The sequence below is a fragment of the Hypomesus nipponensis genome, chromosome 21, assembly GCF_054491055.1.
Source record: "Hypomesus nipponensis isolate SF chromosome 21, ASM5449105v1, whole genome shotgun sequence".
Classification (NCBI taxonomy): domain Eukaryota; kingdom Metazoa; phylum Chordata; class Actinopteri; order Osmeriformes; family Osmeridae; genus Hypomesus; species Hypomesus nipponensis.
In genome coordinates, this window is record NC_140381.1 from 2,502,501 (window position 1) to 2,517,907 (window position 15,407).

Consider the following 15,407-nt stretch of genomic DNA (forward strand, 5'->3'; position numbering starts at 1 on the left):
ACTCAGAGCTGTTAGGAGACTAGTCTTGTTTGGTCTGGTCTAGTCTACTCAGAGCAGTTAGGAGACTAGTCTTGTTTGGTCTGGTCTAGTCTACTCAGAGCAGTTAGGAGACTAGTCTTGTTTGGTCTGGTCTAGTCTACTCAGAGCAGTTAGGAGACTAGTCTTGTTTGGTCTGGTCTAGTCTATTCAGAGCTGTTAGGAGACTAGTCTTGTTTGGTCTGGTCTAGTCTACTCAGAGCAGTTAGGAGACTAGTCTAGTCTAGTCTGGTCTAGTCTAGTCAGAGCAGTTAGGAGACTAGTGTGGTATGGATAGAGCAGTGAGGAGAGGATCACTTAACACTTTTCAACAGGAAATCAATGTGTGAGAAACAGTGAGGGGGAAAGCGAGGGGGTGGGAAGAGAGAGACAGAGATAGAAATAGTGCAGCTATGTCTCACTAAGAGGAGGGAGGGAGGGAGGGAGGGAGGGAGGGAGGGAGGGAGGGAGGGAGGGAGGGAGGGAGGGAGGGAGGGAGGGAGGGAGGGAGGGAGGGAGGGAGGGAGGGAGGGACAGCGTGTGAGACATACATGTTAGAGAGCGATTAAGCTTGTGCGTGTTAGCGTGTTAGAGTAGGTGTGAAGAGGAAGTTGAGCCGTTTGCCTGGTGTCAGGTACAGCAGGTATGAGAGCGTGAAGAGAAATCTCCTCACTCCAGCAGAAAATCTGCACCGTCAGGCGATGGCACCACAAAAGTGTTTTATTTTTTATTTAGTAAGGGCTTTTTTAGAGAGGAGAGAGAAAACCTTGTAGGTTAATTCGATTCTCCTCTTTCTCTGTGGGTGTGTCTGTGTGCGTGTCGTTGTGTGTGTGTGTGTGTGTCTGTGTGTGTGTGTGTGAGAGAGATAAGTTAAACTACATGCTAGTTTGCTTCTGCCCCTGGTGTGTTAGGTCAGCAAAAGCCTAGCTCTAAATAAATATGGTACTTCAGACGGTGTCAGCCCAACAGCCAGGTAAGCACAGTGAGTCTCCCCAGGGCCTATCTGTGTGTGTGTGTGTGTGTGTGTGTGTGTGTAGCTGGGGTAAGCATTGCATGATTTGAGAGGTAAAAAACATTTGTCTATGAGTCAGTCAGAATCATAAAACACACACACACACAGTCCAGCCCACTTGTTGGCAGAGAGATTCAAGAAAAAGAGAAGAGAGAATGGCCCGTGAACAGACTGTGAAAACTGCTTCACCTCTCCCCCATTTTGCTGCCCCCACATTAACACTTGGGACACAGGTCTATCCCACACCAACATGCACTCCTGCCAAGCCTCCTTTACCTCATTTGCACTATGTTGCCTTATTCTTATTTGCATTTATATTTTACATTGTTTAGTTCTTAGAATTAGTTAGACTATTGTAAATTTCAACTTTTTTATTTAAGATCCATATATGTTTATTGTATGCACCTTCCTGCCACAGTAAATTCCGTGTTTGTGTAAACTCACAGAGCGAATAAACCAAATTCTGAGTCTGATATTTTTCTCTTTCCATCTCTTTTTGTATCTCTCCCTCCATCGCTCCATTTTTCTTCCATCTTTCCCTCCCTCCATCTCTCTCTCCCTCCGTCTCTCCAACTTTCTCTCCCTCCATCTTTCTTCCCCTCCATCTTTCTCTCCCTCCCTCCATCTCTTTCTTGCTCTCTGCCCATCCCTCAGACAGCAACATGAAACAGCTGCAATAAACCCTTCTTGACAGGTTCCCTCCCCCGACAGATCTTAGGAAATAAGTTAAATATTTACACATCAATGTAAGATATGTGTACAGCTGGAGTTAGGTTAACCCTAACCTGGGATTAGGAGGGCCAGAAGGATGACGGGGAGGGGACGTTGTGCTGCCGTACCCACCAACCAATCAAGTCTCCTCGTTTACTTCCTCGTCTCCCTCTTCTTTGCTCTTTTCTATCTTCTGTGAGGGTTTGAAACGGCAGTTGTGAAATGGTCACACTGCAGCTGAAAACTGCGGCACGTTGGCGCAGAAAGATGATGCAACTGCAGGAGAGCTCCACTGTCCTGCCCCCCCCCCCACCCAAACCCTTACACAAACATCCCAACATTGTTTTTAGTGCTGATGTGTGTGCGTCTCTGTGTGTGTGTGTGTGTGTGTGGTGTCTTTTACCCGAAACTTAGCTATTGTCTACCTTCCAAAATAACTCGTGAAAACAAGACAGTATTATGAAGTGTCTGTGTGTGCGTGTGTGTCCAGTCTTCATCGACCCTTCTCAAAACCCACGAACAAATAAAACACCGTACTGTTCATCTTTCCTCTGCGGCCAAACATGAGCCCCACGACAGACATTTGAATCCCCTAAGAGTGTGTGTGTGTGTACTACTGAAGGAACCGGATAGCTCAAATTTTGTGAGGCAACTTTTGTGATGGGAACTTGAGGTGAGCTGTCGTCATCAGACCCTGAATCAGACCCTGAATCAGTGTGTGTGTGTGTGTGTGTGTGACTGTGTGTGTGTGTGTGTGTGTCCATACCGGATTTGAACCCATGGAAGTTGTGGTATGCAGTCCAACCGGTGGCACCTCTGGGTTCTCAAGCCTCATCACACACACACACCTGGCCCTCTCTCTCTCTCTCTCTCTCTCTCTCTCTCTCACCACACTGTTGATCTAATGTCGGAGAGACACACACTTGAGGGCACACACATACACCCTCTGCATGAATGCGGTGATACTGATACACACACACACACACATGGGTTGCTGTGGCGATATTTGACAGTGGTGGTTATTCTTACATGGTGTTTCATCATCAGTTTCAGAGGGTCTAGAGACTGACCTACTGCAGCTCTCTCTCTATGTCTCTCTCTTTCTTTGTACCTTCCTCTGTTCGTCTCCCTCCCCCTCTCTCTCTCTCTGCTCCTCTTATTCTCTCTCACTCTGTTCTCTTTCTCAATCTCCATCGCTCCATTTCTCTCTCTTTTCCTCTGACTCTTCTCTCTCTCCTCCCTCTCTCTCTCTCTCTCCCTCTCTCTCTCTCTCTCCTCCCTCTCTCCTTCCCTATCCCTCTCTCTCTCTCTCTCCTCCCTCTCTCCTTCCCTCCCTCCTTCCCTCCCTCCCTCCCTCTCCCTCTCTCTCTCTCACTCTCTCTCCTCCCTCTCTCCCTCCCTCCCTCCCTCTCCCTCTCTCACTCTCTCTCCTTCCCTCCCTCCCTCTCCCTCTCTCTCTCTCTCTTTCTCTCTCTCTCTCTCTCTCTCCTCCCTCTCTCCTTCCCTCTCCCTCTCTCTCTCTCTCTCCTCCCTCTCTCTCTCCTTCCCTCCCTCCTTCCCTCCCTCCCTCCCTCTCCCTCTCTCTCTCTCTCTCTCACTCTCTCTCCCTCCCTCCCTCCCTCCCTCCCTCCCTCTCCCTCTCTTTCTCTCACTCTCTCTCCTCCCTCTCTCCTTCCCTCCCTCCCTCTCCCTCTCCCTCTCTCTCTCTCTCTCTCTTTCTCTCTCTTTCTCTCTCTCTCTCTCTCTTTCTCTCTCTCTCTCTCTCCTCCCTCTCTCCTTCCCTCCCTCTCCCTCCCTCCCTCTCCCTCCCTCCCTCTCCGTCTCTCTCTCTCTCGCGTTCTTGTGGACATCTGCCAGTGTATCACACACCAATATCAAAACACCTTCATTAGAAACAAGATAATGAACGCACACACATACTTAGTAATTCTCTCTATACACACACACCCACACTCCCCAAAACACCCAGGCATTCAATAACAAAACACACTCTAATACTAAGTGTAGTCCTTAGAGTGCACCCACACACACACACACCCTGTCACACACACCCTGTCACACACACCCTGTCACACACACCCTGTCACACACACACATACCCTCCACACAGGTTCCTAAACATGTGTGTAACAAGGAAGAAAAACACAAGGAAGTATGTGGTCACACATTCAAGTCTACGGTGTGTGTGCACCCGACAGAGATACAAGACAGAGAGAGAGAGAGAGAGAGAGAGAGAGAGAGAGAGAGACAGAGACAGAGAGATGGTAAATATTCCCAGTGATGACCTGATATAAAGCACGTCACTGAGTCACTGATCCCTTCAATCAACACCTCCCGCCCACACACTCAAACACTCCTCCACACACACACACAAACAAACACACACATACACCAACTTAGTTACTTTACATCGTTATTTGTATCGCTCTCTCACATTCTCTCTTTCTTACACAGACACACACACAGACACACACACACACAAAAAGTAGCTGGGCTAAGTAAGTAACAAGTGAAAACGCCATCTGTCAAGTGAGCACTAGTTTGAGTCACCTCAGCATTTTTAGGGAACGCCTTGAAGACAAAGGGTCCTTGTTCCCACTCCCTCATCTCCGCAAATCCCCATCTCTCCTCCTCCTCCTCCTCTCTTCATCTCTCCTCCTCCTCCTCCTCCTCTCTTCATCTCTCCTCCTCCTCCTCCTCTCTTCATCTCTCTTTCTCTTCCTCTCTTCATCTCTCTTCCTCCTCCTCCTCCTCTCTTCATCTCTCTTCCTCCTCCTCCTCTCCATTTCTCTTTCTCCTCCTCCTGCTCTCTTCATCTCTCTTCCTCCTCCTCCTGCTCTCTTCATCTCTCTTCCTCCTCCTCCTCTCTTCATCCCTCTTCCTCCTCCTCTTCATCTCTCTTCTTCCTCCTCTCTTCATCTCTCTTCCTCCTCCTCTCTTCATCTCTTGTCCTCCTCATCCTCCTCTCTTCATCTCTCGTCCTCCTCATCCTCCTCTCTTCATCTCTCATCCTCCTCCTCCTCTCTTCATCCCTCTTCGTTCTCCTCCTTCTCTCTTCATCTCTCTTCCTCCTCCTCCTCATCCTTCTCTCTTCCTCCTCCTCCTCCTCTCTTCATCTCTCTTCCTCCTCCTCCTCCTCTTTTCCTCCTCCTCCTCTCTTTATCTCTCCTCCTCCTCCTCCTTTCTTCATCTCTCTTCCTCCTCCTCCTCCTCCTCCTCCTTTTTTCATCTCTCTTCCTCCTCCTCCTCCTCCTCCTCCTCCTCTCTTCATCCCTCTTCCTCCTCCTCGGAGGGGGGGTGGGGAGGTGGGAGGATGTAGGGCTACTCGAGGGAGAAATTCACTCCTAGCTGATTAAATACTGATACATTTGAGTGAAGAACTGATGAACCTAAGTGAAGTGTGTGTGTGTGTTTGAAAGAGAGAGTGGAAATGAGCTTGAGTGTGTGTGTGTGTGTGTGTGTGTGAGGGTGTGTGTGTGTGTTAGATAGGGAGAGTGGAAATTAGCTTGAATGTGTGTGTTAGTTTTCCCAACAACTTTTTCATCATCACTTCACAAAACTGTCTAACTAGCTGACTGTTTACTCTTAATACTGTGACGGAAAGGGCAGAAAGAGGGACAAACAGAACAAACGAGAGAGCGAGAGAGATAAAGAAAAAAGAGTGGGAGATAATGAGAGGGAGAGAGAGAGATACAGATAGAGAGAGAGAGAGAGAGAGAGAGAGAGAGAGAGAGAGAGAGAGAGAGAGAGAGAGAGGCGTTGGAGAGCAGTAGGCTGTAACGAAAGAAGAAGAAAAAAACTAAACATGTCAGGTTTCTCCGATCCTAACTTCCTTTCCAGTTCTCTTCCTCCTTCGGCTCACTGCTCCCTCTCTCCCGCTCTCAGACTGACACAAACTGTCCATTTCCCTCTCCCCTTACCCATGAGAAATACCAATGGAATAAAATAAGCTACTTCTTATTCTTAACGGTAAAGACTGCCAAGTCTATTTGGTCGGTTTGGGAAACTGTCGGACTGTTTGCACCCGTTTACATTGTAGAAAAGTCATGAAATGCATCAGCATTCCAAGACCCATCGAAATTTGATAAATAATTCGTTGTTGTAGATTAATACAACATATTATGTTCCTCGGGGTCTTCAGACTGCTAAAAACATATCTTTCCGGTGAAGTATTTTTTTCCTTTTTCGCACGAGCTTGCTATACCACTGCCATTAATTCTGGAGCCAAGACCTCCCGGAGCACGCACCGTTCCTGTTCCTATAGCTCGCGCCAGACCTTTGTCCGTCGGTGCCATGTTGCCATGGCTCCCCCTCATGCCTCTGCTGCGCGAACGTTGAGAAACACAACGTTGTGATGAATCAGCACCTCTTCTGCGGAGAGAGAAGCCTACACGATGAAAAGTCGTTCGAAATATCACCGAAATTAACGGTTTAAAAATAGACTGAGGTTTCTGTCATATGCTACAAAAATATTTTGGGGGGAACCTCTGCCTGGCTGCCTTGTTTGAACTGGTAAAATCACAATGCCTTCGTTTGACACTACAAAATGTTACATAATAAATAGCTTTTCCTCGACGGTAACCTATTTTGTGAGTTTTCTTTTTTTTTTGACATTGTAGCCTCTGTTACCCCGGTACGCCAGAAAGGCTAACCTAAAATTACGTTTTATAGTTTAAAATGTCTATTGTGCAAACGTATCAACAGACATTTCAGCCTTCTCTCATCTTGCTTAGCTCAAATCAAAATAGAGGGGAATTGTCGTTAGTCAACAAACCGGCAAGGTCGAATTCCTTTAAGGCTGTAAAACGTTCAACGTTTAACTTAAACCCGCGTGATCCCTCTTACCTCTGAAATAGCAACAGACAGAGTGACTCTGACCGCGCTCGCGGTGGTTTCGTTTCTATCCAGCGTTGCCGTTGAGCTGCCCGTGTCGGTGACGGTGTCTGCTCCCCGTTTCAGCACTCGGACCTTCGGACAGCGGTGTGCCGGTCTACGGGTAGCCTTGACGATAACGTTGAAACCGCGAATTGCACTCCTGTAGAAAATTGTCACTGTATTATCGGTATTTAGTGATTCAATGTCCTCGAATTGTCTGATTCTTCCGCGATAAAGCGCGTTACAATTAGGCTACGTTACTCCGACCGTCTAACAGTATCTAGAAAAGGGGAACTCCCGACCTTGCAAGCTTTGTCAACTCACAAGTTCTCAAAAATATTCCCACTGGCACCAACGCGTGGCTTATTACGCATGACAATGCTTCTCAACACGCGCAGGCAAAACTCCCCTTTGTCTCGCTCGTGAAAGCCCCCCCGGTCGGTCGCGAGTTAGTGGGGCATGGCTGTCACAGTTGCTTGTGCATGTAGACTAGACTACGGCTGACTGGCTGGCTGTCTAACGACGCTGATGATTCAGCACTGGGACGCTAGCCCTTTAACGGCGTGTCTCGCGCTCCATCGGTATGATGTCGCTGGCAAGGCAGTCAGAAAAGCAAGTCGGCGAAGCTGTGAGCGCACACACACACAGCTACACACACCGGGGAGGGCGCGCGAAGCGTACGAGCTAAACCGTGCAAACTCAGCAAAACAAAATCGCTTGCACTAGCCTACCTGTACCTAGTAAATAGGCTACAACTTGTTCGTTGACTTTTGACAACTTTGTCATTTTGCCTCACCTGAATTGAAAGATAAAGCCTGGAACAGGCTACACGTCCACAAAGCAGGTAAACCGGTCCGTTATTTGTAATTTCACGGGCTTTTGTTGTCATCGTCCGCCGGTGTACACTCTAATGGCATTCTTGGTAGGTCCTCTTCCATTCTCGCCTCACTTGTGCTCGAGGAGCGAGACGTCAGATGATGTTTAATCACGTGGTTTCATTCATGAAGGATCCACGCAACACGCATTTAAAGGGCCATGATTGACGTTAGACAGGTTGTAGGTTAATCCATTTAGCATGCAACAACAGGACAACTGCTCTTTCAAATGGCAGGCTATGCCTTGGATCAACACGAGGAACTCAGGGGTAAACTATGGCCTAATTCGACTCTATTCGAGTCTTCCTAGTCATAGTTTATATGCCTTCCTTATACAAAGTAGCAGGTGTTAGAGATTACAGAAACCTAGACGAGACATGCCATGACAACATCCGCTGGGAGCGCTTTAGAAACACGGTGATCAAATAGGGAGTCAGTTGTTGCGGATTCACATTCCTCTGGTCGTTATTAGCTAGCACTAGGCCTATTCCATATCGTCTAGCCCAGTAACTAGTTATCAGTCACTGAATAACTTTGTGTCCACCTTTTGCGGAAGGCACACACACAAGCAGAACGCGAGAGAAAGGGTGGGGGGACTTTGCAGGATTAACTGCCATTGAACTGAGTTTCCCCTCTCTACACCCGTGGTTGTCAAGGTGATTGTCAAACCGAATACACTGCCGCCACTTTGGCGGGAGAGATGCGCTCAAAGCCACGAGGGCACAAGCAAATAATGAGAGGCAAATAGCATCCTCTCGAGAAGAGACTTATCTTAACGGACAGGAGTGGGAGCAAGCGGTGAATAACCTTTGGAATAAAAGACGGATTACCGAGACACTTCAAGAGCGTTTAACCGTCCGGGAAAATCCACCCTGCGTCCAAATAAACCGGGCAGGGGCACACCGAGTGAAGCTAGAGACGCAAAATGTAATCGAAGGACACATTGAACGGCAATGAATGAGCTAATCCCGCGGTTGTTAGTCATTGTTCACCTGAGATGAGAAAACACAGGCGACATAGCAGAGAACAAACTGTTGCTGCTTGAATCTAATCAAATGTAAACTCACGAGTTCTCAGCGAGAACAGGCCTTATACATAAAATAAGACTTGTTTGAACAACTGCCTGGCATGCAGCCCAATGTAAAAAAGCAAAAATATATATTAAAAAAATAAGGCATTAGGCCTATATATGACCAAATAATTATTTCCAATCAAAAATCTCTGGGTAGATGCCTAGATGTAAATGTTGCTTATATGTGACCGCACAGGTCATGGCCGTCATGCACAGGTGTCTTCTGCCGCTGAACCCAATGAGATGCCTTTTCCAGCGGAGGACAACAACGTTAGGAATGTCTATTTTGAGTCCTCGGGAGGGCGTGAGGTGGCGTGACACTTGAGCCCTTTCCTCCATGGTCACCATTCCGTTTTAGAACGTTGTTCGTTGCTACGCGTTTTTGCCGACGTCCTCGAGTTCCACGTCCGACCGTTGGCCTTTCTGATCTAACGTGAATTAGGGGACGACTGCGAAGTGTCAGTGATGTGTTTACGTGTTGTCCTGTTACGCATCATTAACCGGCATGTTGGAGATAAAATAAAGTGAAAACCGCTTTTAGGATTAAGACTAAACACATATTTGGGTAAGAAAGGTAACTACAAATCTTTAAAAGTTTCCCTAAAACTCATATTGGTGTAAACATTGAACTTCATTGGCATGTTTATTGAGTTATATTCCACTGCTTGACTGACGACATGAAGTAACAGAACTATTCATTCAGTCCACATGTAACATAGTGGGCCTATGAGAACTTAACCAAGTATTGTACAAAACACACACATCTTGGACAGAGCCTTTGATCAAAAATTAAATATGATATTTCAGTCTTTTACTTTAACAAATTAACCCTTTAAATATAAAGTTGAGTTTCTTTTGTTATCAGCACCTAAGGAACAACATGAAGTTGACATAGATGTTTCTGTCTGGGAGACATCCTCAAAGCCTATTGGAGAAGGAAATTCCAAACCCCTCCCACTGGATCACCCCTCCAATTACGTTTCCAGAGAAACAGGAAGCAGCTCTGAAACTCAGCCAATGAAAGACCTGAGAGAAACCAGGCACAGGAGAGGTGGGGGAACTCTGAATTTACCTAGAGCATGACCCTGTGAGAAACACTTCCTGGGGTCACAAGCTCAAAAGGTCAGCATGGAAACAAAGACAGCAGAGAGCTCCCTATTGTCACACACCAGACATGGAGGAAAACAATCCCTACAAAGGGACCACAGAAATATCTAAATTAACTTATCAAGTAACAAAACTGTTGCTGACACTGACTCACAGATTACACAGAACAAAAATGCAAATTCACAAAAGGTAAAAATAAACAAAATAAAAAGGGTTTGTTCTCATGATTGGGTGTCATTAAAAAGGGGAGTTTCACTTGGGAACAAACAACAACAAAACATGATGTTGCCCCAGGTTACCATCCGGTGACATTGAGGAAGCATATGCCCTTAGATGGTTCATGACGGCCATTATCATGATCACATAAGAGAGACACTGATCTCAATATACAGCAGAGATATCCAACATAAGATGGGGGGGGGACAGACAGAGAGAGATGGGAGAGAAAGAGAGAGAGAGAGATGGGAGAGAAAGAGAGAGAGAGAGATGGGAGAGAAAGAGAGAGAGAGAGATGGGAGAGAAAGATGGGGAGATGGAGAGAGAGATGGGGAGATGGAGAGAGGGAGATGGAGAGAGAGAGATGGGAGAGAGAGAGATGGGAGAGAAAGAGAGAGAGATGGGGAGATGGAGAGAGAGAAAGGGAAATGGGAAGAGAGAGAGAGAGATGGGAGAGAGAGAGAGAGAAAGGGAAATGGGAAGAGAGAGAGGGAGATGGAGAGAGGGAGATGGGGAGAGAGAGGAAAATGGGAAGAGAGGGAAATGGAGAGAGAGAGATGGGGAGAGAGAGAGATGGGGAGAGAGATGGGAGAGAGAGAGATGGGAGAGAGAGAGATGGGAGAGAGAGAGAGAGAGAGAGAGAGAGAGAGAGATGGGAGAAAGAGAGAGGGGAGAGAGAGACAGTGGGCTGGGGACCAGCTCCAGAAGAAAGGTTTAGGAAGATAGAAAGATGAAGGGAAAGTGTGTGTGTCTGAAAGTGTGTGTGTGTGTGTGTGTGTGTGGACGGCAACAAATCCAGTCAACGTAAGGCAAATGTGTGTGTGTACGGGCGGTAGTCTACACACAGTCTGAACAACTGGGGTGTGTGTGTGTGTCTCCACTCATGCAGTCACACAGCGCTAAGTCCAAACTTGCGATGCGATCAACCCGGGGCTCCGTCAGTTCTTCTTCTTCTTCACGCCGTTGCGGCTGTTGAGCAGGTTGAGGCCAGGCTTGCCGTTGGCAGCCCCGCCGCCGGTCACAGACACTCCTGGCTGCTGCAGGACCTTGTTCAGGGTGGTCTTCTTTATGGCTGCAGGGGAGATGCGCTCCTGGTCCGCTAGAAACTGGAGCTCCCTGGAGGACGGAGGGAGGGAGGGAGAAGATGGAGGAGGGGTTGGGGTTGATGAGGGGGTTGGAAAGCAGTTGGGGAAGGAGGAGGCAGGTTAGCATGGGGAGTGTGTTAAGTGTCCAAACGTGTGTGTACCTGTGTGTGTGCGTGTGTACCTGTGTGTGTGCGTGTGTACCTGTGTGTGTGTGTACCTGTGTGTGTGTGTGTGTACCTGTGTGTGTGTGTGTGTGTGTGTGTGTACGTGTGTGTGTGTGTACCTGTGTGTGTACATGTGTGTGTGTGTGTGTGTGTGTGTGTGTACCTGTGTGTGTACCTGTGTTTGTACCTGTGTGTGTACCTGTGTGTGTGTGTGTGTGTGCTCACCGCGTGCGTATGCAGGAGGCCTCCACGGCGTTGATGAGCAGGGAGCGGAACCCTCCACTCTCCAGGAAGTGCAGCGCGTGGATGGTGGCGCCCCCTGGAGAGCACACGTTGTCCTTCAGCTGACCAGGGTGCTGCTCCGAGTCCAGCAGCATCTTAGCTGCTCCCTGGGGGAGGTGATATATAAAGAAAGAAATATGAGTTGGTGTGTTAGTCAACATGTGTGTGTGTGTGTGTCTACAATGCTGACCAGTAAAGCCTGGGCTCCAAGCCGGACTGCCAGTCTCCTTGGCAACCCCATCTTCACGCCTCCATCTGCCAGGGCTTCCAGCGCTGTGAAGGCCTGAACACACACACACACACACAGGGTTACACACACACACACACACACACACACACACACACACACACCCTTTAGGCAATGATGGAGGTTGTCAATTGAACAGTAAACATGCCTCATAGTACTTCTTGTGTGGTTCAACACACTAGCGAGCCTGTGTGTGTGTGTGTGTGTGTGACCCTGTGTGTGTGTGACCCTGTGTGTGTGTGTGACCCTGTGTGTGTGTGTGTGTGTGTGTGACCCTGTGTGTGTGTGTGTGACCCTGTGTGTGTGTGTCTCACGTATGCGGGCCCGCTGCCGCTGAGGCCGGTGACAGCGTCGATGAGGTCCTCCTCCACCTCAGTACAGAACCCCACACTGCTCATCAGCTGCTCCAGCAACCTGCCCTCCTCCAGCTGGGGGAGGGAGCAGGGGGAGGGAGCAGGGGGAGGGAGCAGGGGGAGGGAGCAGGGGGAGGGAGCAGGGGGAGAGTGATAGGGGATAGGTAAACAGGAGACACATTAGTTCTTAGCACTTTCATTTGTCTATCAATCCTGTTTTACACTCCCTCCCCACCTCCCCACCACCCTCCCTCCCTACCACCCTCCCTCCCTTACCTCAGCGTGTGTCCCGGTGGCGTAGACGGTGGCCCCCTCCCTCACCACCACAGGGGTGTTGGTCATGCACCTCATCACCTTGGGGGCCGTCCGGTACTGCAGCAGCTTCTGTACAACAGAGGAGAGGCAGTGGAGTCAGAGGCCAGAGTAGAGTCAGAGGACAGAGCAGAATCAGAGGCCAGAGTCAGAGGTCAGAGGACAGAGTCAGAGCAGAGTCAGAGGCCAGAGTCAGAGGACAGAGTTAGAGTCAGAGAACAGAGTCAGAGAACAGAGTCAGAGTCAGAGTCAGAGAACAGAGTCAGAGCAGAGTCAGAGGCCAGAGTCAGAGGCCAGAGTCAGAGGCCAGAGGACAGAGGACAGAGTCAGAGGACAGAGTCAGAGGACAGAGCAGAATCAGAGGCCAGAGTCAGAGGCCAGAGTCAGAGGCCAGAGGACAGAGTCAGAGGACAGAGTCAGAGGACAGAGCAGAGTCAGAGTCAGAGAACAGAGTCAGAGCAGAGTCAGAGGCCAGAGTCAGAGGCCAGAGTCAGAGGCCAGAGGACAGAGGACAGAGTCAGAGGACAGAGTCAGAGGACAGAGCAGAATCAGAGGCCAGAGTCAGAGGCCAGAGTCAGAGGCCAGAGGACAGAGTCAGAGGACAGAGTCAGAGGACAGAGCAGAGTCAGAGGTCAGAGTCAGAGGACAGAGCCAGACCTTCTCTATGGAGCTGATGGTGACGCCGGCGGCGCAGGACACGATGAGGTGGCGGTCCTCGATATCGGGGCCGATCTCGTCCAGGACGAAGGGGATGATGTGAGGCTTGACGGCCAGGAACAGCACGTCGCTCTGGTTCACCGTCTCCTTGTTACTGGTGGTCATGTTCACCCCCATTTTCTAGAAAGGAGGCAGAGACTGGAGGTCAAAAGACAGAACTCTCAAGTTCTCAACGGTTCGCGCGCACACACACACACACACACGGCTCCAGGGTCTGGCCTGGTGTGTTTACCCACCCTGAGACCAGAGACAGTGGGCAGGTCAGTGTCTGGTGTTTACCCACCCTGAGACCAGAGACAGTGGGCAGGTCAGTGTCTGGTGTTTACCCACCCTGAGACCAGAGACAGTGGGCAGGTCAGTGTCTGGTGTTTACCCACCCTGAGACCAGAGACAGTGGGCAGGTCAGTGTCTGGTGTTTACCCACCCTGAGACCAGAGACAGTGGGCAGGTCAGTGTCTGGTGTTTACCCACCCTGAGACCAGAGACAGTGGGCAGGTCAGTGTCTGGTGTTTACCCACCCTGAGACCAGAGACAGTGGGCAGGTCAGTGTCTGGTGTTTACCCACCCTGAGACCAGAGACAGTGGGCAGGTCAGTGTCTGGTGTGTTTACCCACCCTGAGACCGGAGACAGTGGGCAGGTCAGTGTCTGGTGTTTACCCACCCTGAGACCAGAGACAGTGGGCAGGTCAGTGTCTGGTGTGTTTACCCACCCTGAGACCAGAGACAGTGGGCAGGTCAGTGTCTGGTGTGTTTACCCACCCTGAGACCAGAGACAGTGGGCAGGTCAGTGTCTGGTGTGTTTACCCACCCTGAGACCAGAGACAGTGGGCAGGTCAGTGTCTGGTGTGTTTACCCACCCTGAGAGCAGAGACAGTGGGCAGGTCAGTGTCTGGTGTGTTTACCCACCCTGAGACCAGAGACAGTGGGCAGGTCAGTGTCTGGTGTTTACCCACCCTGAGACCAGAGACAGTGGGCAGGTCAGTGTCTGGTGTTTACCCACCCTGAGACCAGAGACAGTGGGCAGGTCAGTGTCTGGTGTGTTTACCCACCCTGAGACCAGAGACAGTGGGCAGGTCAGTGTCTGGTGTGTTTACCCACCCTGAGACCAGAGACAGTGGGCAGGTCAGTGTCTGGTGTTTACCCACCCTGAGACCAGAGACAGTGGGCAGGTCAGTGTCTGGTGTGTTTACCCACCCTGAGAGCAGAGACAGTGGGCAGGTCAGTGTCTGGGGAGCTGGCTGTAATCCTCTGAGTGGCTATAACTCCTGGAGGGGGGAGATAGGGGGAGAGGGGGGAGGGGGGGAGGAGAGAGGGGAGTGGAGAGAGGGGAGGTGAGAGAAGGGGGAGGGGATAGGGGGGAGGAGAGAAGAGAGGTGGAAAGGGGGACATTAGATAAGATGTAGGGCATGGAAAGTGAAGTCAACAAGAAGAAATAGTGAGAGACAGAGATGGTTTAAGCATACCTCCTGTCAAAGGTCTCAAGTTTAAACAAACGCACATAATCATAAACACACACACGAGATATTATTAGCTGACAATCCTGCCTTGAGTGACATTACAGTGTCACTGTGGTATGACGTGGCTCATGTCACCGAGTCTCGTTAACGGTCAAGGTGAACCGGTTTCTTACCGGCAGCAGTGAAGCCTTTAACCAGAGCGTGAGCCAGCTGGCCAGCGCCAATGAAACCGACGCTCATCTTTCAGGTGACGCGGGTCGTTTTCCTGCAAATCACAGAATATCATCTATCAACGTTAAAACAATATGCATAGTAGGGTGAGAAACAGGACATGGTTAAGCTAATGTTAAGGTCAGCTACATCCATTTGTAGAAAGTTACATGACTAGCAAGCTAACGTGTCACATTATTTTGCCTATGGTCTCTGCTCTTTAGCTGGTAAGCTAACAATAGATAGCTTGTCTTGCCATAGGAAAAATCGTGAAATATGCAACTGTGCTCCTTATATCAGATCTTAAATTGGCGCTCTAACTTGCCTTAGACTTCTGGAAGAATCCCCGCGGCGACAGGTGTAATCACGACCCGTTTCCCCGGTTTTAGGATGCCACGAAATACTACCTTTTCGTGTCAACGTGGCTTCCTCTTTAGTGAACGCCCACGTGTTCCCCCTATTAGGATGTGTGTGCGCATGGACCAATGACCGTACACACAGTCGTCCCTTGTGACCAATCAGCATCCAGATATGACTCTTTTGGGCGGGTTTTGAAGATCCTCACGCCCTGTTGTAAAACGGGGAGCCTTCGGCGTGATAATGTAAGTCTGGTCCAATGCACTTGTACCTCACAAGTCTAGGTTATGTTTATTTTGGGAGAATCGGTCAACAAAAAAAACGCCTCTTTTCAAATTAG

General features: G+C 49.4%; 2 protein-coding genes across 5 annotated transcripts in view; both read right to left on the bottom strand.

Moving 5' to 3' along the window:
• Nucleotides 1–7,653, bottom strand: part of mafgb (MAF bZIP transcription factor Gb) — a 12,472-nt gene extending 4,819 nt beyond the window's left edge. Inside the window, exons 1-2 of one of the 4 annotated variants that reach the window (XM_084685615.1) lie at nt 7,410–7,653; nt 6,584–6,773 (exon numbers count right to left, since the gene is read on the bottom strand). Coding sequence is in view for 1 of the 4 variants with exons in the window: in XM_084685614.1 (XP_084541740.1) it covers nt 7,410–7,502 (93 nt within the window). In the remaining 3 variants the exon portion in view is untranslated. Of the gene's footprint in view, nt 1–4,288; nt 4,332–6,583; nt 6,847–7,409 lie in introns of those variants that run through there. The other 3 variants (XM_084685614.1, XM_084685617.1, XM_084685616.1) reach the window with 3 other exon arrangements.
• A 1,531-nt stretch (nt 7,654–9,184) lies between these two features.
• On the bottom strand, nt 9,185–15,182 carry pycr1b (pyrroline-5-carboxylate reductase 1b). The gene is made up of 9 exons (XM_084685603.1): nt 15,036–15,182; nt 14,674–14,765; nt 14,238–14,308; nt 12,984–13,163; nt 12,291–12,398; nt 11,976–12,089; nt 11,605–11,697; nt 11,358–11,521; nt 9,185–10,999 (listed from the first exon to the last, which is right to left on the bottom strand). The coding sequence occupies exons 2-9, from the start codon at nt 14,738–14,740 to the stop codon at nt 10,822–10,824; spliced, it is 975 nt and encodes a 324-aa protein (XP_084541729.1). The 5' UTR covers nt 14,741–14,765; nt 15,036–15,182; the 3' UTR covers nt 9,185–10,821.
• Nucleotides 15,183–15,407: the final 225 nt, after the last annotated feature.